Consider the following 25,699-nt stretch of genomic DNA (forward strand, 5'->3'; position numbering starts at 1 on the left):
TTGGAGTATTGACACTCCCCCCACCCCCGCAAGAAAAAGTATTCAGATTGACTAAAAGAATTTAATAAATGCTGTGAGATATCTGCTTCCCCTCTTCTTCTGTTTCCCCCTCTCTCTGCCCTCCTCTCCTCCAGCAGTCTTGGGCCTCTGTGCTATGTAGTAGACACAGTGGTCTCTCATAGCATCAGCTTCACTACTGAAGTATTTCATATACTGCCTTTTAATGTCTCCAGAATCTAGAATTCAGGGAACAGAGTCTGGCAAAAGTATTCTGGAGCTAAATTTTCTCTTTAAAAAGCATTCTCACCTTCTAGTGGAGAAATATAGTTCACAACCATCCTTAATATCAGTTCCAGAGAATCTGATGACCTCTTCTGACCTCCATGGTCACAAGGTATGCACACAGTGTACATACACACATGCAGACAAAATGGTCATATAAAATAAATCTGAAAGCATATATTTCTAAAGAAGCTAACTGTTGGAAAAGCAGTTATCTATAATCATACTTTTTAAAATAAAAAATAAAAATCAAGGAGTTCGTTTCTTTTGTTGTTGTTTGATTTGGTTTAAAGGATAATTTATTTCCCTTCTCAAAAACACGGTGTGCTGTTTCTCATTGCCTCTCTGTGCTCTCTTGGGTACTGATGGCCACTACCCTGAGTGAGACAGGAACTGGATACTGCCCTGTGGAACCAGTTCTGCAAGGAATGGCCTTGGCTTCTCTGTCTGAGAAGCCAAAAACACAAACGAGAAGACAACTTCTTTTTTTCTTTTAACACTTTCCATGTGTATCTACCCCTGTATCAACCCTTAGACACTAGATCTCTAGTGTCACGTGGGCAGGCTATAAAAATCTCATAAGGTTTCTGTTTTCAATTACTGCAAAAGCAGTTAGTACAGACAGCATCTTCTATTGTAAAGAGCATTCTAGGGGCCGGCAAGATGGCTCAGCAGGTAAGAGTAATGACTGCTCTTCCAAAGGTCCTGAGTTCAAATTCCAGCAACCACTTGGTGGCTCGCAACCACCCGTAATGAGATCTGATGCCATCTTCTGGCATGTCTGAAGACAAATACAGTGTACTTATGTATAATAATAAATAAATCTTTTTTTAAAAATTCTAGGATATATAAGATGTTATCCAAGGTTAGATTCAAATGAAATGTTTGAAGATTTGTTAAATCTTTAACATTTTGCTTATAGGGCTTTCTTTTTGTCTTTAAAAACTATAAGCAGGGCTTCTTTATAAATAAAAGTTTGCTTTCTGATTTGTCTGCCTGTTTGACCATATGGAGCTGGTATTAGAAGTAACTCTGGGCCCACATCGTAGTGTTTGGAAGGAGTCTCCCCAGCAACACATAGAGAGTCCCTCTGTTTCTTTTTGGTAGACTGGGAAATTGTCAGCCAAGGGAAGGGAGGGTAAGCAAGGCTTCAGATTTAATATCAATTCTAAATCCTTCCTGTTCAGTTTATATAAGATAGTCATCTTCTCCCTCTCTATCCTTCCCTCCCTCCCTCTCTACCTCACCCCCTCCTCTCCTCTCCCTTTCCCTCCCCTCCTCTCCCTTTCCCTCCCCTCCTTTCTCCTCTCTTCTTTTTTGTAGTCTCACTGTAACCCATGCTGGCCTCAAACAAATGATCCTCCTGGCCCAGCCTCCTGACTACTGAAATTACAGGCGTACACTACCACACCCAGTACAGGTCCAGCATTTTGCATAGTATTTATAAAAGACTGTTTGAAACTTAAAGCTTTGTAAGTATTTTCTCTCTACAATCCCTGTAGTTTATTTTTACCAGCTTTTATATTTCGTGTAATGAAAGCCGAAACTACAGACCTTTACAGCTAGCCCAGTTCGCATTGTTTTTAGCCACAAGACGAACTCCTGGATTTTGAACAGTATTTTTAATTGTTCTTCAAAATGTAGGAATATCATTATTTTTCCTTGTCAAGCAGTGTATAGTGCTATAGAAATTTTTACGTTCAATGATTATTAAAAAGAGTAATAAACAAAAAGGCAGTAATCCTGCCTGCTAGAAATACTGCTGATAACACTTGGTTCCAAATATGTATGGGCATTCGTGTGTGTTCATTTTATTAGCTGCCCATTTATAATGTGTTCTTTACTACAGATCTTTGTTTACATCAGCAGTAACTGTTCATCTCACAGGAAGTGCTTGGGAGATTTCAGTTGATAAAATAGAAACAGGGTTTCACTGTGGTGGTCCTGAGTGACCTGGGACTCACTTTGTGAACCAGGATGGCCTTGAACTTGCATGCCCAGTTACATAAATAATACCGTAGATTTCTCTTAGTAGCTTAGCACTACAGTCCTGGAACTAAATCACTATATATCATACTGATCTCCTAAGATTAATTACTTCAAATGGAATTAGTAGATGAGAGATTTTTACTTAGGCTAGCCTCAAGACATGTTATAGAGCCAAGGATGACCTTGAACTTTGAGTTCCCAAGTGCTATAACTATAGGCATGTACCCCATGCCCAGCTTGTATAATGCTAGGAATTAAGCCTTCTTAAAGATTTTACCAAATATAAAAATTACCCTCCAAATTTATATGTGATTATACATATCTCCTAATCTTACAGCTGACTGCCATCATTAACACACAGAAGACAAACCTTCAACAAAGGCCCTCTACAAGTACCAGCACTGCCCCAAGTGCTTCAGAACTGTTAGCAAGGTGCTGCCCATAGTCACAACGCTCATCTCACAAGTTCTACTTAAGGATTGCGGAGTCCAGTAACTCGAGAGTCACTTGGGCCATAGTGGAACTGAGACCTGTCACTGCCTTCCCCCAGGTGGAAGGGTTATTGGAATACAGCCCCAGCCTGTGGTCACCAGGTGACCTGCTGAGTCCAGGTCCTCTAGCCTCATCTAAAGAATGGCATGTTGGGACTTCCCCTCGCTTAGGGAAACTCCCAGTTTTTTGATATTTCTGAGCATTGTGCCTTCTGCTTTAAGAGCTTCTTAGGAACCGTGTTGCGTTTCTCTCATTTTCAGTGCCAGTCATCCCTGTAGCGGGGTCCTTAGTGATTGATGATGACCCTGTTCAAAGAGCCTTAGTTACATAATGAGTTCACCAATCTGAAGGGATCCTGTCCTTCAAAATAAAACAAAATTTGATGTCCTAAAATAATATAAGAATTATCATTTAAATGGAAAAATGCAGTATTCTAGCCACTCATTTACTATTCGAGCCCTTATTCCTGTGTTGAGCATGTTTCTGAACAGTACAATATTAAGAAAATTACTTTTGAGGGAGGTTGTGGGATGGAGGGGCTTGTGGAGGGGTAACCGGGAAGTGGGATATCACTTGAGATGTAAACGAATGGAATAATTAATTTTTTTTTAAAAATTTTTTAAGAATTTTTTTAAATTACTTTTATTTTTCTTGTTGAAATTGTTCTTTCTCTGCGTTGAAGATTGGAAACTTTTCTTATTTTGTTCTTGTTCATTTTTGTTGTTTCGATAAACTTACAAAATCTGCATTAAATATTTCACGTGTAACTTAGGTTCCCAGAGTGCCATAATTGCATGTCTGTCCAGTGACCGTATAAGGATTCTTGTGTATGTTACATTGACTGTTTATTTTGCAGTATTGGGGTTTGAACCCAGTACCTTGGGCATTCTTGACAAGCTCTGCCAGACAGGCAACCAAGGTTTCTTTTTATTAATAAAACTATTTTTATTTGCAGCATCCTTTTAGCAAGTTTGAATTGAAATGGTATTGAATGATTGGATGTCCATATGTGTACATAAGCACACAGAGTGAGCCTTCAGCAAGCTGTGGCATCTTATGCAGTTCAGCTCAAGCGTGCTCATGAATCTAAACGTAAACATAGACTATTTAACCGAGTACTGAAAAGATGGCTCAGCAAGTACAGTGCTGCTGTATAAGCATAAGTCCGAGCTTGACTCACAGCACCTGGTTTTTTGGGTTCAGGGCAGTGCTGGGGAGGCAGAGACTAGAGGATCTCTGGGACTTGGTGGACTGCCAGTATAGCAAATCCATGAGCTCCAGGTTTAGTGTGATAGCCTGCCTTAAAGAGTGATTGAGGGTTTCCTACGTCGATCACTGGCCTCCCCAACATCTGCATGCACACACACACAAACACCTACAACTGAGTCAGATGTGGTTGTCACACCTGTAACCGTAGGACTTGGGAGACTGAGGCAAGATCATAAATTCAAAGTCAGCCTGGAATACATAGCAAGACTGTATCCTGATTTATCTTTGCTAGGTTTCTCCTCTAGTGAAATGAAACTGTTGTCTCTACAAAAGTTATGAAGCTATGTTCATAATCAAACACTGAACTTAGGGGCTGAGGAGATGGCTCAGTTTGTAAAAGAGCTTGCTGTACAAGCATGAGGACCAGAGGTTGATACCTGTCACCCATGTAAGAGCATCGCTGTGTCAGCCTGTGCAGTCCCTCGAAGGGATGGGGAACAGAAGGACTAAGGATTCGCTGGCCAGTCCGTTTAGCTAAAACAGTGAGCCTGGGCTCATTGTGAGACCATGTCTCAAGGGAGTTACCTAGCTTCTTTCCACACGGGTGCTCATCCTCACATACACATACAATTACTGCAAAAGGACAAATAGTTTTTTAAGAATGAAAATGTGCTGGAGAGATGGCTCAGTGGTTAAGAGCCCTGCTTCTTTTCCAGAGGACACTGTTCAGTTCCCAGTACCCACGCTTGCAACATCTCTACCTCCTGGAGATCCAATACACCGTTCTGACCTCCTCAGCGACAGGCACACACGTGATACACATACATACATACAGGCAAAACCCTGGTACACATAAAATAAAAATCTTTAGAAATGGAAACAATACAAATGTTCTATGCTCCGCAGCTGACAAGGAATGGGCTGCTGATAAATAGTTTGCATGAATCTTCAAGGCTTTATGCCAAGTGACAGAAGCCATTACCATGGTTATATTCCATTCCACTTTAGCATTTTTGAAAAGACAAAACCAACAACTGGTTTCTTGGAATGCTCAGAAGTCATGACCTTAGTGAGGTAACATGGGAGCACTTGTGCAGTGTGGCAGTGCTCTGCACCCGGCTGTCGAGGTGGGCACAGTACAGGTAGACCTGCCTCTCCCAACAGTTAAAGACATCCTATGTAATTTTGTGGTTTTTTTGTTTTGTTTTGTTTTGTTTTTTTGTTTTTTTTGTTTTTTCGAGACAGGGTTTCTCTGTGTAGCCTTGGCTGTCCTGGAACTCACTNTTGGCTGTCCTGGAACTCACTTTGTAGACCAGGCTGGCCTCGAACTCAGAAATCCGCCTGCCTCTGCCTCCCGAGTGCTGGGATTAAAGGCGTGCGCCTCCACGCCCGGCTATCCTGTGTAACTTAAGTCATGGGAAAATCTGGTAGAATAACGGTATCTTCCCTTGAAATGAGTGATTAAAGCGATAATGGTTGGAGCTACCATGCATAGAAATAGATTCTCTACTTTATAGAAATGTTATTGTAGAAGTTAAAATGAAAATTAAAAGTATTTTCGATAGCTTCAAATGTGAACCAGACTTTAGATAGCAGTCCTTTTTCAGATAATAGACTTTTTCTTTTAATTCTTTTCCAAGAATCAGATGGGCGGCTCAAATATCTCCAGTCCTGGGCTACAGCCAAGCACTCAGCTCTCTAATCTGGGAAGCACGGAGACTCTAGAAGAGACACCCTCTGGGTCACAGGATAAGGTTCGTACAGTTAACGCCTTAGCTTTGTCAAAATAGCAGAGCAGCACCATTTCATAAGGTACAACCACTGTGCAAGCTTGGTTTATCACTTGTCTGTCAGATCAGATGTGTGACATCATAATGACGTATACCCAGCTCATTTCCCAGGCCATGGAACTCTGATGCGGACTATGCAGCAGCCTCCTCTCTAGTCCCCTAGTGTTTGCTCTTGATACTGCCTTCCCTGTGCTCAGCCAGGCCAGCAGAATGATCCTAGGAAACATAACATTCACCCTCTGCTTTGATGGCCCTCCTGTGGTGTCCTGTCTCTCACTCTCAATAATGGTCCACAAAACTGTATGTACCCTGCTTCCGGCCCGCCCCTCTCCCTGAGCCATCAACTCCTAACATCTGCCTGGCTCACTTAGCTCCTGCTCAACCAGGACAGCCAGCGCTTGAGAGACCTTGTCACAAAAAGCCAAAATTCAGCTGGGCGTGTTAACACACGCCTTTAATCCCAGCACTTGGGAGGCAGAGGCAGGTGGATTTCTGAGTTTGAGGCCAGCCTGTTCTACAGAGTGAGTTCCAGGACAGCCAGGGCTACACAGAGAAACCCTGACTTGGGGAAAAAAAATAATAATAATAAAAAATACCAAAATACAACAAAAAGGACAAAGAGAGAAATGAAAAAGATAGTGGTAGGAGAAGAGGGTGTGCCAGGGAAGTCACTGTGCTTATAGAAGGCAGCACAAAGGCGGTGAGTCTGTAAAGGTTGGGAGCATTTTAGATTGTGGGTTTTTAGATTAGGAACACTCAACCTGTGTAATTTAGTCTAACCATTTGAAACATTCCCCTATTAAAGTATATGTGGGTTGTATGCAGGTTTTTGGCTATTATGAATTAAGTATGAGTATCTAAGTTTGTCTTTATTAGCATGGAATATACATGTTAACAAGGTTGTTGTATTACAATCGTGTATATAACGTATACCAATAAGTCTCCCTTACCTCTCCACCCTTGTTTTTCATTTGTTATGACACAGTGTCTCATATAATAACTCAGGCTGGCCTCAAACTCCCTGTATAATCTAGGGTCAACCTTGAACTTCTGATCATCCTCTCCCACCTCCCAAGGACTGGGATTACAGACATATACCATCATGCCCAGCTCAACAAATTTGTTTGCTTTAGCAGAGTGTGAGAAGTGTGCACACGTGCATGCAGGTACTCTCACACACGTGTGCACGTGGCAGGCAGGACTCCTCAAGAGCTGTTCCTTACACTCTGTCTACCATTTTCTCTTATTTCATTGTTAAGCAGAGTTTGTCGTTAGCCTGCAGCTTGCATGGCTGGCTAGTCTGGCCAATAAGTCCCCATTATCAGTCCATCCTTAGCAACCCAGTGCTGGAATTACAAGTATGCAAATGAGTAGAAGAACCACTCGTCTGAAGACTATGAAGGCTATGTTGCAAGACTCCATCTCAAAAACACAAAATAAAATAAAATTGCAACTTTTTTCAGCTAAAGCCAAGGACTTACAAAGCATTGAGATTTGGATATTATGAAAAGGCTGTGTAATTGTGTAAAACGATTGCAAATCCCTAATCCGCCCTTACACAGAGAGTTGCTCTATTTACTTAGTGATGCTGCCATCTAGTGCTGAGTAGCAAGCAGATCATGCTGCCAGGCCTCAGTATTAAAGTCCATTCATTTCCTAGGGCCGCAGAGATGGTGCAACAGTACTGTGCTTGTGGAGAGAGCATATGGCGGGCTTTGGATCCCTAGCAGCACATAAGAAGCCGGACTTGCTGGCATTCGGGCTTGCTGGCTTCATGTTGTAGTCCAGCACTGGGAAGGCAGATCGCCAGTCAGTGAGGCTGAGTCTATGCATTCTGGTTCATTGAGAGACCTTGTCTCTTCACGGTGAAGAGTGAGGAATACATCTGACATTGACGCCTGGCCTCCACATACATGCACATGTACATACATGCACACATGTGTACATCCACATGAACTTGTATGTATACCACAAATACAACTCACGCAGTAATACACTTCACTTTGAAAATTCACCATTAAGTTCTCTTGGTACTCTTTCCCCAGTGTGTTGCCTTCTGTTTTTTATTGAATTTAATTGAATTATTCCTACTCTCTAATATAGAAGTATGGCTTCTTACCTGGAATTTCTTTTTTTTTCTTTTTCCACGTTTCTTTATTATTATTATTATTATTATTATTATTATTAGGTATTTTCTTCATTTACATTTCAAATGCTATCCCAAAAGTCCCCTATACCCTCCCCCCTTACCTGGAATTTCTGCAGAATTGCCTTAACACTTTAGTTTTCAAAATAAATCTATGTAAACAAATGTTGACATGTACGTGTAACAGTACGTTCCTTAGGACGCACATCAATTGCACTGCTGAATATACTGCTTTCTAGTACTTTGCTTTGGTTTTCTTTGTCTACGTTGGACTGGGTTGGATTGGTTCTAATAGAGTTCTGAGCTCAGTAGGGAGCTGAAGGTGACTCTGAACCTCTGAGCCCCTGTCTCTGTCTCCTGAGTCTAGTATTACAGTGTGCTCTACTCTAGGGGTCTTGAGGTTTTGTTTTGTTTTTGTTTTCTGGGGGCGGGTGAGGAGGGAGGTAGGGATATTGGTCTGTTGGTTGTCTAGTTTGGAAACATGCTTTGTTGCCTTGGACTACCTTAAATTCAGACTAATCCTCCTGCCTCAGCCTCCCCATCCTGGGATTATAGGGATGAACTACCACATGCATGTTTTAGTTCATTTTTTGTCACAGAATCTTTAACCGTCTTGTTTCAACATAATAGGTTTGGGGCTGGCAAGATGGCTCAGTGGGTAAGAGCACTGACTGCTTCTTCTGAAGGTCCTGAGTTCAAAACCCAGTAACCACATGGTGGCTCATAACCACCCATAATGAGATCTGACGCCCTCTTCTGGTGCGTCTGAGTCCAGCTACAGTGGACTTATTTATAATAATAAATCTTTGGGGCAGAGCAAGCGAGACCCACTGGAGTGAGTGGGGTTGACCGGAGTGAGCAGAGGTCCTAAATTCAATTCCCAGCAACCACATGAAGGCGCACAACCATCTGTACAGCTACAGTGTACTCATATACATAAAGTAAATAAATAGATCCTTTTAAAAAAAAAAAAGAATAGGTTTGGTTTTTGTTTTTTTTTAACTACTGGGCATTCAGCAATCAGGAAGCTGAACCAGATTTGTTGAAGCTTCAAGGCCAGTCTGGCTTCATAGTAGAGCTGTGAAGTAATTGTCACAGTTACATTTGTGATTATATATGTTTTTTTATGTTTACAGGTATGTAAATTTTCCAGTTAGTACTTGAGAATAGTGGGATCTGGAGAATGTAAGACTATGAGGGAATGAGCCTTGTGAATTGCTAGGATACTATTGTTGTTACTCCTGTAATTTATAAAGGGATTTGGATGTAGACTCACTGTGTAGGAGGATCTCTCTGAGTTTAAGGCCAATCCAGTCTACATAGTTCCAGGACAGCCCAAGCAGTGTGGAAAGACCCTGTCTCATAATACCAAACACACACACACACACACACACACACACACACACACACACACACACACGCGCGCGCCGCGCGCGCGCTCGCATGCTCCAGATTCAGAATCTCACTCTAAATATAAGGACATAGCAAAAAGGGATTAAAAATATATTCTTTATGCATGTGCATATGCTAGGTAAGAGTTCTACCACTAAACCACTTCCCCAACTTCTTTTTTTTTTCTTTTTTATTAAAGTTTTATTTACTTAATTTATATGAGTACACTGTCGCTGTCTTCAGACATACCAAAGAGGGCATCAGATTCCAATACAGATGGTTGTGAGCCACCATGAATTGAACTCGGGACCTCTAGAAGAGCAGCCAGTGCTCTTAACTGCTGAGCCATCTCTCCAGCGCCCCCCCCCCTTCTAAATTCAGTGTAAATATTTTCCTTTTTCCGCAGGATTCTGTAATTTGAGGGTGTAGAGGAGTCATGACTGAGTACTAAGTGGTTAAAGTTGCCTTGGGTGTTTAGGATCTGCAGTGCAGTGCTAACTTTCTATCATTAACAATAAAAGTGAGCCACTTTTGGTCCTCTTGCACTGGCATCATTTGCCAGTGTGTTACTAACGTGGACACTTGGTGCGGGTAACTTTGTTGTGTATAGCCCCAGCCTTAGCCACGTTCACCAGGGGAAACAGAGTAAATGCTAAAACTGTTCTCCATACGGAACTTTGTCACTCTACAGACTTTGCTAGAAGGTGGTCTGAGCCCTGCTGCACCTCAGGTTGCTCCAGGCTGTTTCCATCCGCTGTCCTTGCTTCTCCGTATGTGCACGTGATGGAAAAGAATCCTAGTCACACTGGTTTCTGCGCCTCTCTTTGCTTTTGTTTTTCAGTCTGCTCCGGCTGGTCATAAACATCTGACAGTAGAAGAGTTATTTGGAACCTCCTTGCCAAAGGAACAACCAACAGCTATGGGTCTAGAGTCAGAGGACACAGACAAGCTGCTGGGAGATGCATCACAGAAAGAGCCCAGCTCATTCCTCCCATTTCCCTTTGAGCAGTCAGGGGGAGCCCCTCAGTCTGAAAACCTGGGTATCCATTCTACCGCTCACCACACAGTTCAGCCTGAAGTCAGCACCCCGGTGCTGATCACTCCCGCCTCCATTGCACAGTCGGGTGACAAACATCCCCCAAGCTACACACTCCCACTGAGCCCTGTCCTCAGCCCCACTCTGCCAGCTGAAGCTTCTACCACACAAGTTCCCCACTTACCTCGGAATAGCACCATGATGCAAGCAGTAAAGACCACACCCAGGCAGAAATCTCCACTCCTGAACCAGCCAGTCCCTGAGCTAAGCCACAGTAGTCTGATTGCTAGCCAGAGCCCCTTCAGAGCCCCAGTGAGCCTAGCAAACCCAGCCGGCACAGCCCTCCCAAGCGTTGATCTGCTCCAGAAACTCAGGTTGACCCCACAGCATGACCAAATACAAGCACAGCCGCTTGGAAAAGGAACCATGGCACCCAGCTTTTCTTCGGCAGCTGGCCAACTGGCCACCCCTGAGAGCTTCATAGAGCCTGCTTCTAAGACAGCAGCAGCAAGAGCAGCAGTCTCAGCCTCCCTGAGCAACATGGTGCTTGCTCCAACCCTCCAGGTAAGACAGGAGCAGGAGGACATAGAGAAACAAGACTAGAGCCTCAGCTTGAAGTGACATGAGGCTGTGTGTGTGTGTGTGTGTGTGTGTGTGTGTATGTGTGTGTGTGTTGTTTTGTGCAACAGCCATGCCCAACTAAAGATGTTGTGTGTGTCTGTCTTACCTGTCTGTCTGTCTCCATGGTCTATAACTAAATTTGCTCTGTGGGATGAGGGGGGCCCTGTCTGTCTCTCTGTGGTCTGTAATTGATCTTGGCATGTAGACTTGTACGCATGTGTGTATGCATGCATGGGTTTCCAGGTTCTGTAGTAACTCAGATTTGCTGTGTAAACAGACCTGGAGGAGTTTGCAGTGGAAGATGACTACATTGTAAGTTAAGGCGTGTGAGTTATATTTCAGACCTTAGGAAGGCATTGAAAGGTTCTGAACGAAGAGTGACTTGTTGGTAATGTCAGAAACAGGAATCTGGCCACCTGTTCCAGGGCAAGCTGTCAATCACTTTGCCTGAGCAGTAGGGGCCTGGATTGAGCACTGTGGACAAGGAGATTTTTAAAGTATCCGGTCAGGGAGGCTTCATGGTCGATTGGTAGAGAGGGTAAAGGAGAGGTTTGCCCTTCAATAGCAAGTTTACCAGGGAGAAAATGAGCTGAGTGTGATGATCACATGGCCACAGCCGGAAGGGCGTGGGGTGTGCTGCTCTGTGACTGCTGCCTGCCTGTCAGCATTTGGGTCTGACACTCGACGGAAGGAACAATGTGCGCATGGGCAGGGCCTGTGCTGTGTGTAGGTGTCACGGGCCAGGAGTGCTCTCGCTCCTCTTCCTTTGCCCTGATGGACCGACTGCAGGAAGAAACATATGGAAGGGAGTTTGTTTGGGTTTCTGGTTGTGAGGGAAAGGGTTGCCCCACCTCTCAGTTAATCTGGAAGCTCAGGTAATGATCTGCACCTGCCTTCTCCATATTCAGCACTAGAAGACAGTGACACTCTTGCATGCTGCTTGGCAGAAACCGCTTACATGTGTGTAAATACTCATTTACATGGCAATAGCTAATTTTAAGATCTTCTTCTTGCCTGATATAGTGGCACATGCCTTTAGTCTCAGTAGGCAATCTGTGATTTCAAGTCTAGCCTGGTCTACATAGCAAGCTCCAGGCTAGCCAGGGCTATCCTTTCTCAAAACAAAAAAACCCTGGTCTGCATGGAGTTGTCTTGTGTTTACTGGGCAGCATTAATTCTTTCCCAAAGACCATGAGCGTACACACCTATAAAACCATAGTGAAGAAAGCTGAGGCAGAGGGGTCTCAAGTTAGATACCAGCCTGAACAACCCAGGTCTCAAAACCAAATAACAAAAGGACCTTCTCTGTCTCTTACAGTATACTTAGGACGAAGGCTGTTTAGTGCCACTGACCAGATTCAGAGAACCTTTGAAGAGCTTGGGGCTGCGGACATAGTAATCGAGGCACTTGCCTGTTTTATGCAAGGTCCTGAGTTCAGCTTTCAGTGCTGCAGGAGCAAATTCTTAATCATTTATATTGTACACATTCTGCTTGTATATGATAGCTGCTTGAGAGGGCTGAGGCAGGAAGAGTGCAAATTCAAGGAAGCCTTAACCTCTATACAGAAACAAATTCCAGGACTGAAGATAGGGCTCACTAGTAGAGTTGACCCTGAGTTCAGTCCCTGTCACACTTTTCTTAGAGTCACCTGGCAGGTTCTGTCCACACATGCTCTCGGGAACCTCTACAGGAGCTGCTGCTGTCCGAGGCTCATTCACTAGGAGCATTACCAACAAGTTCCTCTCAGCTCTGAACCATTCCTTGATGTTGCTCTGTCACATGCAACTAACTGAAGCTTGCTCTATCTCTTTCTCTGTTTTCCCCATTAAACATTTCAGTCTATGCAGCAAAACCAGGATCCTGAAGTATTTTCCCAGCCTAAGGTGTTACCCAGTGCCATCCCGGTAAGGATGCCCCCACCCCAAATTGTGTGAACCTGTGTGGAGGCCAGAGCTGGCACTGAGTGTCCACTTAAAAGTCAGGGTCTCTGCTTGAGCCAAGCCATCTTACAGTCTCTACCCCCTGTGCCTGGGCCACCATACCCATCCAGATGTCCTCACAAGCTAACATAGTGCAGATGTAGCAAGCACTCGCCCCACTTAGCCATTTCCCTAGCCCAGGGGACCCCCCCCACCCCCAGAGATGACATTGAACACTTTGGGGTTCTATTGTTGTAAGATGGGTTCTTCCTACCTCAGTGAAAAGCTGTAGCGTTCCAGCTCTGTCCTGTCTCAGATGCCCCTTCTGGGACAGAGTTGCTCTGCTTCTCGGCAGAATTCCTTGCTGTGGCTTAAGACCTTATGTTAACTCTGTATAGATGTCTTCTTGACTGTATAGAGGGTGTCAGTGGGCCATGTGGATCATTTGTAAGTGGGTAGGTTCTGGGGCCTATATCAACCTGCTCTCTCTAAGTAAGAGGTACTCCTTACCTAGAAAGTGAAGAGTCCCAGGAGACAGGCACTGTCCTGTCACAGTCCCTCACTTCTGATGGCAGAGCTCCTTAGCCTGCATATTTCACTCCTTCTTTCTCAAGCACCTCTCAAGCGTCTGCCTTATCCACCATTCCCCTTCATGCACCAACCTTGAAAGACACAGTTCTCCATGGCACTTGCTCACCTGCTTATGAGCCTGTACCCCTCTCCTGGATTTTCAGAGGTTAGCCTTCGGTCTGCTTTAGGTTAGCCTGTCCTATTGTGTGGCCATCAGTAAAAGTAACTAGCCCAGTTTTATACCAAAAAGCAAGCTAAGAGGGCTGGAGGGCTGGCTCTGTGGCTGCTGAGCAGCACCGATGCTCTTGCTTGGGGATCCAACACCCTCTTCTGGCTTCTATGGGTACCACACACACACACACACACACACATACACCATGGGCATACATGCAACCAAACCACCCATACACATAAAATAAAATCTTAAGGGAAGGGGGCAGGGTAAGCTAAGTGTCTCAGATAACAAAAGTGACTATTATTCTGTGTCCCGGCAGATTGCAGGCTCTCCATTGGTTCCTGCAACCACCACAGCAGTATCTTCAGTCCTGCTGTCCCCCAGTGTGTTCCAGCAAACAGTTCCCAGGGCGGCAGACCTAGAGAGGAAAGCCAGCTCCCCGTCTCCCCTCACTGTTGGGACACCAGAGAATCAGAGAAAGCCTTCCATTATCCTCAGCAAGTCTCAGCTCCAGGACACACTGATACACCTAATAAAGGTATGTAGGGTGTCAGCTTTGTCTTTAATTTTGTATCTTAACAAGGCTTAGTATATATTGGTGGAAATTCAGAAACCTGCCTTGACAGTAGCCTCTTTTCCCAGGCATATCCTCCTGGTGGAATAACGGATGTAAGCCTGGGCTGTCATTGTAACTGTCTCTGGGGGCAGGTTAGGTTACTTGGGGAATTAGTTACCCCAATCAGTTCTGTGTTTTCCTAAGGTGTTAGCATGGGGGTGAGTTCTGAGGAAGTAACAGGCGATATTTCCTTGCCTTCTCTTCCAGAATGACTCCAGCTTCCTCAGTACGCTTCATGCAGTTTACTTGCAGGTTCTGACCAAGAACAAAGACAACCACAACCTATGACTGCAGTGAAGGCACTGTGAAGGGAGAGGGTCCACCTCAAGACAAGCAGGCTTCCTCATGGAACAGCTAAGCAGAGCATGGAGCTTGAGGAGCCTGAGAGCCTTGTCCGTAAGGATGTTTCCTAGAGACGTTCTCAGTGATGATGGAGGTTTCACTGTGCAGCAACACCAGCAAACCTTTGTTTGACAAAACAAGAGACCATTGTGTTGAGTGACGTGGGTGTTTTCATCAGCTACAAGCCAGTGGGTGGAATGAGGAGCCTGACTGCCGGCTTGCTTTCCAGGCCTCAAGAGGAGCCACCAGCCTTGCAGCAGAGCTCAGTGGAGCCCACACCCTCCCTCCTCTACCCCTAGAAGAACTTAATGTCAGCTCACAGAGTAGCTTCAGGTTTTAAGGATGAGAATTTAAGTTGACGCTTTGGAAGGTATTTGTTCAAGTGAAGTATATTTTCTATGAGCACCCCACTTGGGCCTTAAGACTTCTGGGATGTCTTTGTGTTCCGGTAAGTGTCCCTGGTCCTGCCCTGTGCAAACTCCGGTGAAGCACGGCTCTTAGGATAGGCCGGCTGGGCTCTGGTGGAGGAGGCTTCACACCCTTGAAGCAGAGGCCGGGGCCACACAGATCCAGATCCTACCAGAAGGCTCCATTTTAGTGAACTCTCGGCAGTTTAAGTGTCAAGTTTGTGTGTGAAGCGCAGCCTTACTTTCCTTTTCTGTCTAAACACAGTTCAAGTTCTTGTTGATTGTTTTCCTTAACACTTTGGCAAACGGACCAGTGGATCATTCTGACAAAGCCATTCTGGTTCCATTCCTCAAATGTGCTGAGCAGTTTAAAGCTATGCAGAAAGGGAGCTGTGCTCACACTGCCTGCCTTCCTTCCTTCCTTAGTTGTAGACTCTGGAGTCAGAAAGCAAGTGTGAGACCTAGCACCTCACAGTATATCCTAGGCTGCGAGCTCTCCAGCCGCGGTCAGAACTGTAAAGATGCTTTGTGATGCTGCTATTGATCTGCCATGGTTTCTTTTTATGCTTTTATGGCATGTAATGGTGTTTGGTAATATTTTAATGTAGAATTTGATTATTTCAGCAATAGTAATTTTGAGATATTCTTTGAATGAAAAGTGTCTTCGTTTCTATGATACAGGTCATTTTCTAGTATTTAACCAATTAATGCACTGCTTACTTTTCTGAGCACTATTTAATGATGGGTAAGAACCCAGTTGGCTCAACCAGCTAGCGTAAGGATTCGCTGTGAATAATGCTGACAGACGCAGCGGTCCCGCCGGGACAGTTGCTTAAGCTTTAATGGGAACTCAATCAAAGGCTCATCGATTCATTCTTTCTAGCTGAAGTTTTAGAAAATTACTTATTAATTACTTCTTTTACTTTGGTCTTAGTTTTTTAGCCGAAAGGACATTTTGATTGGCTTGTGCTGATGTCGCCATGCTTCCTGGACAATGTCTCTGCTTCTGAGCTGAGTGTCTTCTCTTGTCTACCTAGTCATGTGTGAGGTGTGCAGACTTCAGGGGAGCTTAGACTTTCATACTAAGTTAGGGGTAGTTTCATGAGAGTGTGTAAATATAGCAACCAAAAATTAATTGTTCACGTGTCATCTAAGCAAGGTAAAGTCATAGTGAGGTGATGAATGTTGCTGACAGTAGGAGGTGGTGGTCAGGGAGCCACAGGGCTATTCTCATAAAGTGAACGTGCCTGTCGGCTTGATCACCCCCAAGTGTGGTCTCAGTGGACGTCAGTAAACAGATGATTCAAAGCATCTTCTTCCATAGGTATGAATTTCACTGATGCTTTTGAGTGTGTGTAGTGTTATGTGAGGGTGAAGAGTGAGTACCCTAAAGAGCGTCTGCGGCCAGACCTGACACTTTCACCCTTTAATCCTAGGAATGACCATGATAAGCAAGAGAACCTCCGAGAAGGAAGGCTTCCTCAGTGTAGATACAAACTTCTGGGTGCCGAAGGGATGGAGCCTTGAAGCGGGTAAACCTGTTTCAGCTCCGAGATTTATATGCTCCAAGCATTTACTTAAAACTCAGAAGCCAGAAGTTCCAGATGATGACTTATAGGAAGCTAGGCCAGAGTGAGTCCCCAAATAGCTGGGCCAAGCCTGACCATAGGTGCGCTTGGATGAGTCTGGCCTGAGAGTCAGCGCTGTTGCCTTATCCCTCATTCAGGCATATTGTCCAGACCCGCTGCTAGCTAGCCTAGCTTGCATGTTTACAGTGTCTTCTGGAACCTTAGTGTGACTGAAAGAGACGTTGGAGATACTTCTTGCTAAGTTTGCAGAATCCAGAAGACCTTATCAGGCCATTTGGTCCATCTGTATACACACCCCACCCCCTCACCCCAGTGGTCAAAGGGTCTGGGAAGAGCAGCCCAGAGTTTGTCAAGCAGCGTGTCTGGGTGTCACCAATGAGTGACACTGCTCTTTTTGTTGTAGTTAACGTTATGTCTTTGAATGGGTGAACACCCCAGCTGATCCCCCTAGTCCCTCTCAGGCTGCCTTGTTCCCTGTTGTTACCTCTCGGGGCCCCCGCTTGATCTACTTGACTTTGAGTGCTAAATCTCAAGTGGCCATCAGTATCAGGAAAGGCATACCCTGCAGGCTCCATCCGGACTGTCCACAGCTAGCCCTGGACAGTGATGTTCATTCCAAACCCAAGTCAAGGCCTTAGCCCAGGCTTGGCTTAGATACCTAGGACCAGAGTTTGCATGTGCAAACATTGGTTATATCTGTGGCCTGGATCTTCTTGTGGGAATTAATTATAAATAATCTTTGTAAACCATGCAGCTTTATTGCTCTCTTCCCCCCAAAGAATGTCGTTTGAAATTTTCTCATTTCAGTAGTAGAGGCCGTAACTGCCATTGTAACACTGATAATGCAACATGAAACTCAAGGTGCCTACCTGCTCATACAGCTGAGTCGGCCATCATACTGCAACTCAGAGGGAAGAAAAGGAAGGGCACGGGCACAGGAGGACCCTGCGAGTCAGGCACTGAGGGGTCACAGCCTGCGTCGTCCTGTCCTCGTGGCACACCTACTGAGGACCAAGTGTCTCTTCCTGCCTGCCTTTGTTGTTCTTCAGTTGTGTCCTGAGGACGTACCAGCATTGCCCGCCCTGTTCAAGAATCCAGAATGCTCCGGTCTGAGCAGAGCACCTTACAGTGGGCTTTGAAGGCCACTCACGGGGAGAGTTTCCATGAGGACCAGGGCCTCCAGGAGCCTGTGGGGTTTAGGTTTGGGGTTGTTTTGTTGTTTTTGTTTTTTGTTTTTTTATTTCAAGTTTCAGCAGGAGAGATGTGCAATGTTTCAATAGGATTCCGATTTGACTTCACTCTTTCAAACGCTGCAATGCAATACAGATCACTTTGAAGTGGGAAAAAAAATGCAAAGTTGTGTTTCCCTTTTATCTGTGAATCTTTAAGACACGTGTTGTTGCTGTACGTGCTGAGTGGTCTTATTCTCTACTGCTTCGGCGTGGGGCTCCCATGACTTCATTGCACCGGGCTCTCAGCCCTTCTGGGGAGGCAAGAAGCCCTGCGCCACCTCGAGCGAAGCTTTTGTTCCGTGAGCGCAGTACCACCTCATTAACCTTTTTAGTGGTGTGGATTTTATACCATCTGTGTATGTTTGCAAATATTAAGTTATTACATGTTTCAAAATGAGCATTTTTCATCCTAAATTTTATATGTTTGCAAATATATTTTTTTAATAAAATTTCAAAACCAAGTTTTAGCACCTACTAAAAATTCTAATTGTGTTTTTTATTTAATCTGTAGAAATGGGAACTCTCAAATAAGTTGTACCTCGCCAGAGCCCTGTGCTGCTCAGGGGGAGTAAGGGCAGGGAACAAACCAGCCAACATCAAGACAACCTACATACCTGTTTTTAGCTTATGTTTCTCCAGAAAACAGCTGTTTTCTGAAGCCAGAGGGGCGGGCACGGAGCTGGACTCCGTGGCTAAATGCTTGGTGCACAAGCGTAAGGACCTAAGTGCAGACCCTCAGCACCCGCCTTTTGTTCTGTTTGTCGCCAGGTATGAAGGCATGCCTCTGTGCCCCAGTGCTGGGAAGCCACTGGCTAGCCAGTTTAGACTACACACAGCTCCAGGTTCAGAAAGAGACCCTGTCCCAAACAAAGTGGAAAAGTGATTTTGGAAGACTTCCAGTGTCAGCTGCTGGCTTCCACACATGCTACAGGCTTCCACACATGCTACAGGCTTCCACACATGCTACAGGCATACACAAGCAGGCAGATACCACATGGGCAAAGGCGTGAGTAAAGGAAGAGGGTTAGTGTGTCAGATGACCACATTACAGCAATTGCAGGTTAAGATGGAAGTTGGCTTGCTTTAGAACTGGAATCCTGCAATATTTAATGTTTCCTTTTTAAGTTCACCCCAGGCCTTTGTGTATTCTAAACATGCCCTAGCACTGAGCTACTCTGCAGGCACGGCGGCACACACACATGATGGCTCCCAGCACGGGGCAGGTGCAGCATGAGATTTATGGATGAGACCTGTCTCAGGGGAGCAGAGGCAGGACGAACCCCTGAATCCAAATGGACCAGCCAGAGCTGCATAGTAAAAGCCTGCTTTGTTCTGTTTTTCTAAAAAATCCTTTCTTCACTCCATCCTCTCCCTAACAAGTTACTCTAGAGTCTAGGTTCTTGAGTCATTGGTCTCACTGCTAGTCATTAAAAGCTAGAATTCAGCTGCGAATCCAGCTAACTTTGGTAGAACACTTACATACATACACACACATACACACACTCATATAATGTATATACTATATAACAATGTATATTATACAGTATATTGGTGTATATTGTACATAATTATAATAAATTACATAAATTTATATAGAACATATGATATATAGACCTGTAAGTGCAGTACGTGGGAAACAGATACAAAAGGACCAGAAGTTCAAGGCCATCCCAAGCTCATAGCTCACTGGTAGGCTAGGCTGTAAGCTAGAGTAGCCCTCTCAGTTGCTGCTTTTCATCTGTCAGGATACGGAGAGTGGGGTTTCTGGGGAAGGGTGCCTACCCCACAAACAGGAGGACCTGAATTCAGAGCCCCAGCACACAGTAAAAGCCCGTGACAGCTGCGTCCCTGTGTGGGACAGTGGGGGCCAGAGACTCTGGTCTCCAACAGTAAGGTGGAGGGCCAGTGAGATGATTCCGTGAGCACAGGCGCCTGCTCCCAGGCTTAATGACCCGAGTGAGGGTTAATCTCCCGGCTGTTTCCCATGATGGAAGGAAAACCAGCTCCTCCCACTGACCTCTGACCTCCACACATTCGTTACACCTCCACACACACAAGTGCAAGGAACCAAAAAGAATCTGCAGGGCGTGGTGGCGCACTCGGGAGGCAGAGGCAGAGGCAGGTGGATCTCTTGAGTTCGAGGCCAGCCTGGTCTACAAAGTGAGTTCCAGGACAGCCAGGGCTAGAAAAAAATAAATAAAATAATTGAAATGAACAGCGGCAATTGAGAAAAGCATTTGATGTCCGTCTCTAGCCCCCCCCCACCACCACCACCACCACCACATACACACTAACGGCTAGGTGGGAGTGTAGGTTACTGGTTTCATTGGAATATTGTGAAAAACTAAACTCAGTAGAATCTGAGTAAGATTTCAGAAATAAAAAAGACAAGGTCAGGGGCTTCTGGACTCTTTCCTGGAATGTTTTCTCTCACTGTGTGCACTATGTCTTGGTTCATGGAGTAGGTGCTGCTGGAAGTCTGACTTGAGTAAGGGGCATGTGGATCTGGGCTGTCCTGGAGCTGTCAGGAACCACTGGGCTAGAGGAGCTCAAGACGGGGCATTCCTGGAGGGCGACGGAAGAACACTGGAGATGAAGGCAGGGAGCATGGAAGAAAGAAGCAGCCACTGCGGCTGGCGAGGTGACTCTGAGGTCATAGCATCTGTACAAGTGTGAGGACCAGAACCCTCAGGGCTGCCAGGCCGATGTGGCTGCCCCTCCTGTAACTTGAGTATTTGGAAGGCAAAGGCGGAGTCATAGCAGGAAGCTCTGTATTTAAAGGAGAGAAGAGCTGTTGGGGAAGACTCCAGGCCTGAGCCTCCACACATGTGAACACACACATGTTCTTGCACCCCACACCATACACAGAAGCAGGGAGCAAGCTGGGAAATGTTTCAGACAATGCAACTCTCAGTTCACGTGGCATGCAGAGTCCTTAAGAGGTTCCTAAACCTCTGTGAGCTTGCTGAATGGAGAGGTGCCACGCTCAGACTTTAAAACACAATTCCACTAAAGAAAAACATTATTTAATGTTTACTGCTTGTGTCTTCCGGGTGCACATTTCTCCTTCAACTCCCCCACCCCTGAGGGATGATTGCTCCAGCGTAGCCTGAGGAAAGGCCCCGGAAGGGGTGGGGATGGGCCCATAATCAACTGACCAATCTGAAAAGGGCTCCAGAGAGTTGTGTATGAGCTGCCAAGAAACAGCTACAGGATCTGCCTACCTCAGTCTCCCAGGTGCTACAATAAGGACAAGCACGGCCATGGCTGACCCTTCATCCCCGTCTATAGAAAGATACTCAATTCCCCTTTGGTATTCTGACTTGGACTTCATGGAGAACATGACCTATGGCTCTGTGCACACACAATTGTTTAACTTAGGAATAAAGTTATTTAATGATAGCATGCTTTATTTTAGCTCTCCCATTGCCTGAGCAGTTACGGAACATTTTCCTAGAGGCCATCTGGGTCTTCACTGTGTAGCACCTCCCCTCCCTGAAGTACTCACTGCTCAGCATCTACCTGTCCAGGGCACAACACACTTTGGTCAAACCCTGTGGTAACTGTCTTCTGGGCCAAGCAAGCACCATCTTGGGGGTTCAATTTTGCAAAATTGATCCTGGTTGGGCTTGTTAACATTTCTCCTTTGCCCCACCTGGCCCAGGGGAACAGTATCCGGATGCTCTCTGGCACCTGCCGAGGCTGCATTTAGCCTGGGGAGAGGAGATGGAGCCTGGGGACAGGTCTGGGGAAACTAGGGCAGGGCTCCATGCACACAGCTACAGGGAAGCCCTCATACCTCCTGAGTGCGGCTTCTGTGTGCACCGGGAGAAGAGTCGCCACAGCCCTGTAAGTAACTCCTCACCTAGGCTCATCTGACCTCCCTTTGTCATTGGGACCTTGAGAAGAGGAATAGACGTTGCTTTAAGTCTCTTTCAGGGAAGGAATTTTAGCAATGAGCCCCACCCCACCCCAGCCCCAAACCAGGTTCCTAGCCTCTAATCACCCAAACTAACCTGGGCTCGTGCCCAGAAGCACAGTGAAAAGCTGTTTGGCTCCAGCCCAAGGCAATGAGATTATTAATTAATTCTCCTGGAGGACTTTAGAGTCCTTAATAATGGGCATTGTGCTGTGATGGCTGGAAACTCAGCACCTTTGATCGCCAGGGCTTTCCCAGGCTCTGCCTTGGAGAATGCAAAGGATCAGTGGGCACGCAGGTGGGAGAAGCCAAGGCCACATGCCCAGAGGCTGCTTGTCAGTCTCTCCCCCCCCCCCCCAAAGACTGGAATAACAGCCATTCTGTGCTTGATAACCCTTGATACCCATGCATGCACATTAACCTGTCATGCTCCATGGAGAGGGCCAGACCTGTGTTAGTTCCTGGGAAGTGACATCTTTCTATCACTGAGCCTCACTCATGACGTGTTAGCTCATCATAGATGAGAGAACCAGGAGTTTAGTAATTCACCTACAACATTCACTTCAAGTTCACCCAGCTAGACCGGGTGGGGTAGAAGAGCCTACCCTTTTCTCTTTGGGGGTTTGGGAGACATGGAGAGGACCTCTAGATCTCTGGAATAATTGTATTTTTAAATGACTGCAGCTGTGCTGCCTGATAAGTCAGTGGATAGGTTCAAAGGATCATTTTCCCTCTGGTCATGTAGAGATGAAGACGCATACTGTCGTTGAGATAACGGGGCATACTGAGCTAGCCAAGAATGAAACAACCAGTCCTGGAACAAGTTACAGAACTGTGTCCACATGATAGCTGCAGAGCTATCCATCAGAGTGCTGGGGGCTGCCCATTGGTTGAGAGCTCGCTTAGCATACAGGAAACCCTGTGGTCAATCTCAGCACTACAATAAACGAGGCACATGTGGCACACTTGTGGTCCCAGAATAGAGAAGGTGCAAACAAGAAATTAATAACCAGTGTTCAGGGTTCAAGGTTATATAGAGAGTTCAAGACTAGCCTGGGCTACACAAATCTCTACACCAAAGAAAAGAAAAAAATAACCGGTAAAGTGGTGGCACACACCTTTAATCCCAGCACTCCCCAGGTGGAGGGTGGGCCTCTGCTCAGGGGCCATCCTATACAAGGCTGGGCTGGGCATGAGTGGAGTTACTCACAGGGCTCTTAGGGAGGCGGGGTCCTCTAGCAGTCTTCTGGGCAGAGTAGGGAGAGAAAGATCTTCATACTTGCTGGGCAAGACTTGACTTCTGAAATGACAAGTTAGGATGACTTGGCACCTTTGCTGTATGTTCAAGGACAGCAGTCCTGGGATGGGCTTACGGGATGACTCAGAGGGTCAGCCACAGTCTGGGCATGCAAGGTCCTGCCTGGAGCAGCCCTCTCTCCCTGAAACACGGTGCTAGCTGGAAGCAACACATGTGTGCGCGTGCGTGCGTGAGTAAAGCATGAAAGCCCTGAAAAAGTTTACCCAGTGGGAAACAGATGGCAGATGATTGATCTTTTTCTGTACCAGGATTAATCCAGGGGCAGAAAGAAAAGGGATAGCTTGGGAATGAAGCTTTTCTTCTTCTTTGTTGTTGTTGTTTTTTGGTTTGTTTGGTTGGGTTTTTTTGTTTGTTTGTGTTTTGAGACAGTGTTTCTCTGTGTAGCCCTGGCTGTCCTGGAACTCACTTTGTAGACCAGGCTGGTCTCGAACTCACCCTGCCTCTGCCTCCCGAGTGCTGGGAATAAAGGTGTGCGCCACCACTGCCCAGTGGAACACAAGTTTCTAATCCCAGCATTTAGGAGGCTGAGGCAGGAGGATTAAGAGTTCAAGAATAGCCTAGGATCTGTATCAAGACCCTGTCCCGCCGGGCGTGGTGGCACATACCTTTAAAAAAAGACCCTGTCCCAAATATAGGCCCTACAGTAAATGGGCACTGCGAGATTTATTCAGAGAGTGGGCCCATCCACCTGGAGGCCAGCAAGTTGGAACCACGTCAGACTGCGGGACTCTCAACACTGAAGCTCTTCTTCACAGAGAAACTTTTTCCTATCTATCCTGTCTTCTGAGTCACCGGAGTGTCCGGGGTATGACCACATCTACAAAATACCAGCACAGCCACACCTGAGTTAGTGTTTCATTGCATAACTGAGAACTACAGACTAGCTAACTTAGCTCTTTCAACTGACCACAGTCACACATGCATACACATAAACATGAACAAACATGCACACACACACACATACAGGCACATATGACTATTAACATGCACATACACGCATATGCATGCACACACAGTTGTAAACACATGTGACTTTTAAAATTACATTTATTTATGCATGTGTGTCCAGGTCACAACACACATGTAAAGAGTCATTCTAACACTCCACCTTGTGCGTCCTGGGGATGGAACATTGGCAGGCAGGCTTGAGAGCAAACTCCTTTACCTCCTGCTGCAGCTGTCTGGGTCCAATAACGCTTTCTAAGCTATAAGGAATACGATTATAGCATAGTGGTAGAGCTCTTGACTATATTCTCAAGCCCTAGTCCTAGCACCATAAAAGATAAAAAGCAAGAAATGTCAAAGCCTCCCTGAGATTTCCCTCTGTGCATACTCTGTTGAAAGCAGCCATGATCCTGTACAAAGGCTGACAAGGGCCTGGAAACCCTGAAGTGCTTAGGGCTGGGCTTGCAGCTCAGGTAGAATGCTTACCCAGCAAGTACAAAGATCAGACTTTGCTCTCCAGCCCGAGGGGCTGGGGCAAGAAAAGAAGTAAAAAAAAAAAAAAAAAAACAAGATCCCCATGTATCATTGGTGAAGCTACACAATGATAGACACTCTGCAAAATGATGAAAAGCTACAAGGGCAGCCTGGTTTGGGGGCAGGGGTTCACCCCCTGTAACCGCTGCACTGGAGGGTGAAGGCAAAAAGATTGAGTCTGAAAAAAGGAAAAAACAACGGTCATATGAGTCAAGGATTTCACTCCTGGGTGTGCACCCAAAAGAACTGGAAACATGCTCGCCCGCATGGACAGACAGACAGACAATCTTCCTGTCAGCGTTTATCCCAGAGTTCACAGCTACGAAGCAGCACAAGTTGAGACCCTCAAAAAAGCTAACCCATGCACGCTGTGCTCTGCAAGGACCTGGATGATGTCATTCTGAGTGACAGCAGCCAGACATAAAGCCCTGTTGTCCATGTAGTCTTTGTGTAACATATTCAGAAAAGGTCACTACAGAGATGAAGAGAGACGATGGCCACGCAGGCGGTGTGTGTGTGTGTGTGTGTGTGTTTGTGGTGGGGGAGAAGTAGAGGGTAGGTAGCTGCTAAGGGCCCAAGGCTCTTGGGGTGGGCAGGGAAAGGGGGTATGAAAGGATCTTAAGAAAGAGCAAGGATGTTTGTACGAGTCCATAAACATCCCTGTGAGATACTGAGTTCAAATCCCAGCAACCACAGTTCTGTTCTTTACAGCAACACTACAGGAGGGCCAGTGAGATGGCTCAGTGGGTAAATGCTGCCAAGACTGACAACCTCAGTGAGTCTGTGGGAGCCACATGCTGGAATGAGACAACAGCATACCTATCCCCCCCATCACTGTCACAATTTTTTAAACTAAAAAACTATTAATAAACCAAGTAGTAGTGGCACATGCCTTTAATCCCAGCACTCAGGAGGCAGAAGTAGGCAGATCTCTGAGCTGGAGGCCAGCCTGGTCTACAGAGTGAGTCCCAGGACAGCCTGGGCTACACAGAGAGACCCTATCTCAAAATACTTTTAAAAATAAAACAAGGGCTGGAGAGATGGCTCAGTGGTTAAGAGCACTGACTGCTCTTCCGAAGGTCCTGAGTTCAATTCCCAGCAACCACATGGTGGCTCACAACCATCTGTAGTGGGATGCCCTCTTCTGGTGTGTCTGAAGACAGCTACAGTGTACT

At 45.8% G+C, this 25,699-nt stretch overlaps 1 protein-coding gene across 2 annotated transcripts in view; it reads left to right on the forward strand.

Annotated features, from left to right (window-relative positions):
* Positions 1-18,281, forward strand: part of Dcp1a (decapping mRNA 1A) — a 46,088-nt gene extending 27,807 nt beyond the window's left edge. The window contains exons 6-10 of one of the 2 annotated variants that reach the window (XM_021182196.1): positions 5,613-5,726; positions 10,142-10,900; positions 12,797-12,862; positions 13,942-14,160; positions 14,446-18,281. In XM_021182196.1, coding sequence (XP_021037855.1) covers positions 5,613-5,726; positions 10,142-10,900; positions 12,797-12,862; positions 13,942-14,160; positions 14,446-14,526 — 1,239 coding nt within the window. In that variant the 3' untranslated portion in view covers positions 14,527-18,281. The remainder of the gene's footprint in view (positions 1-5,612; positions 5,727-10,141; positions 10,901-12,796; positions 12,863-13,941; positions 14,161-14,445) is intronic. The other variant, XM_029468891.1, reaches the window with a different exon arrangement.
* The last annotated feature ends 7,418 nt before the right edge of the window (positions 18,282-25,699 follow it).

This window comes from Mus caroli, chromosome 14 (assembly GCF_900094665.2).
Source record: "Mus caroli chromosome 14, CAROLI_EIJ_v1.1, whole genome shotgun sequence".
Classification (NCBI taxonomy): Eukaryota; Metazoa; Chordata; class Mammalia; order Rodentia; family Muridae; genus Mus; species Mus caroli.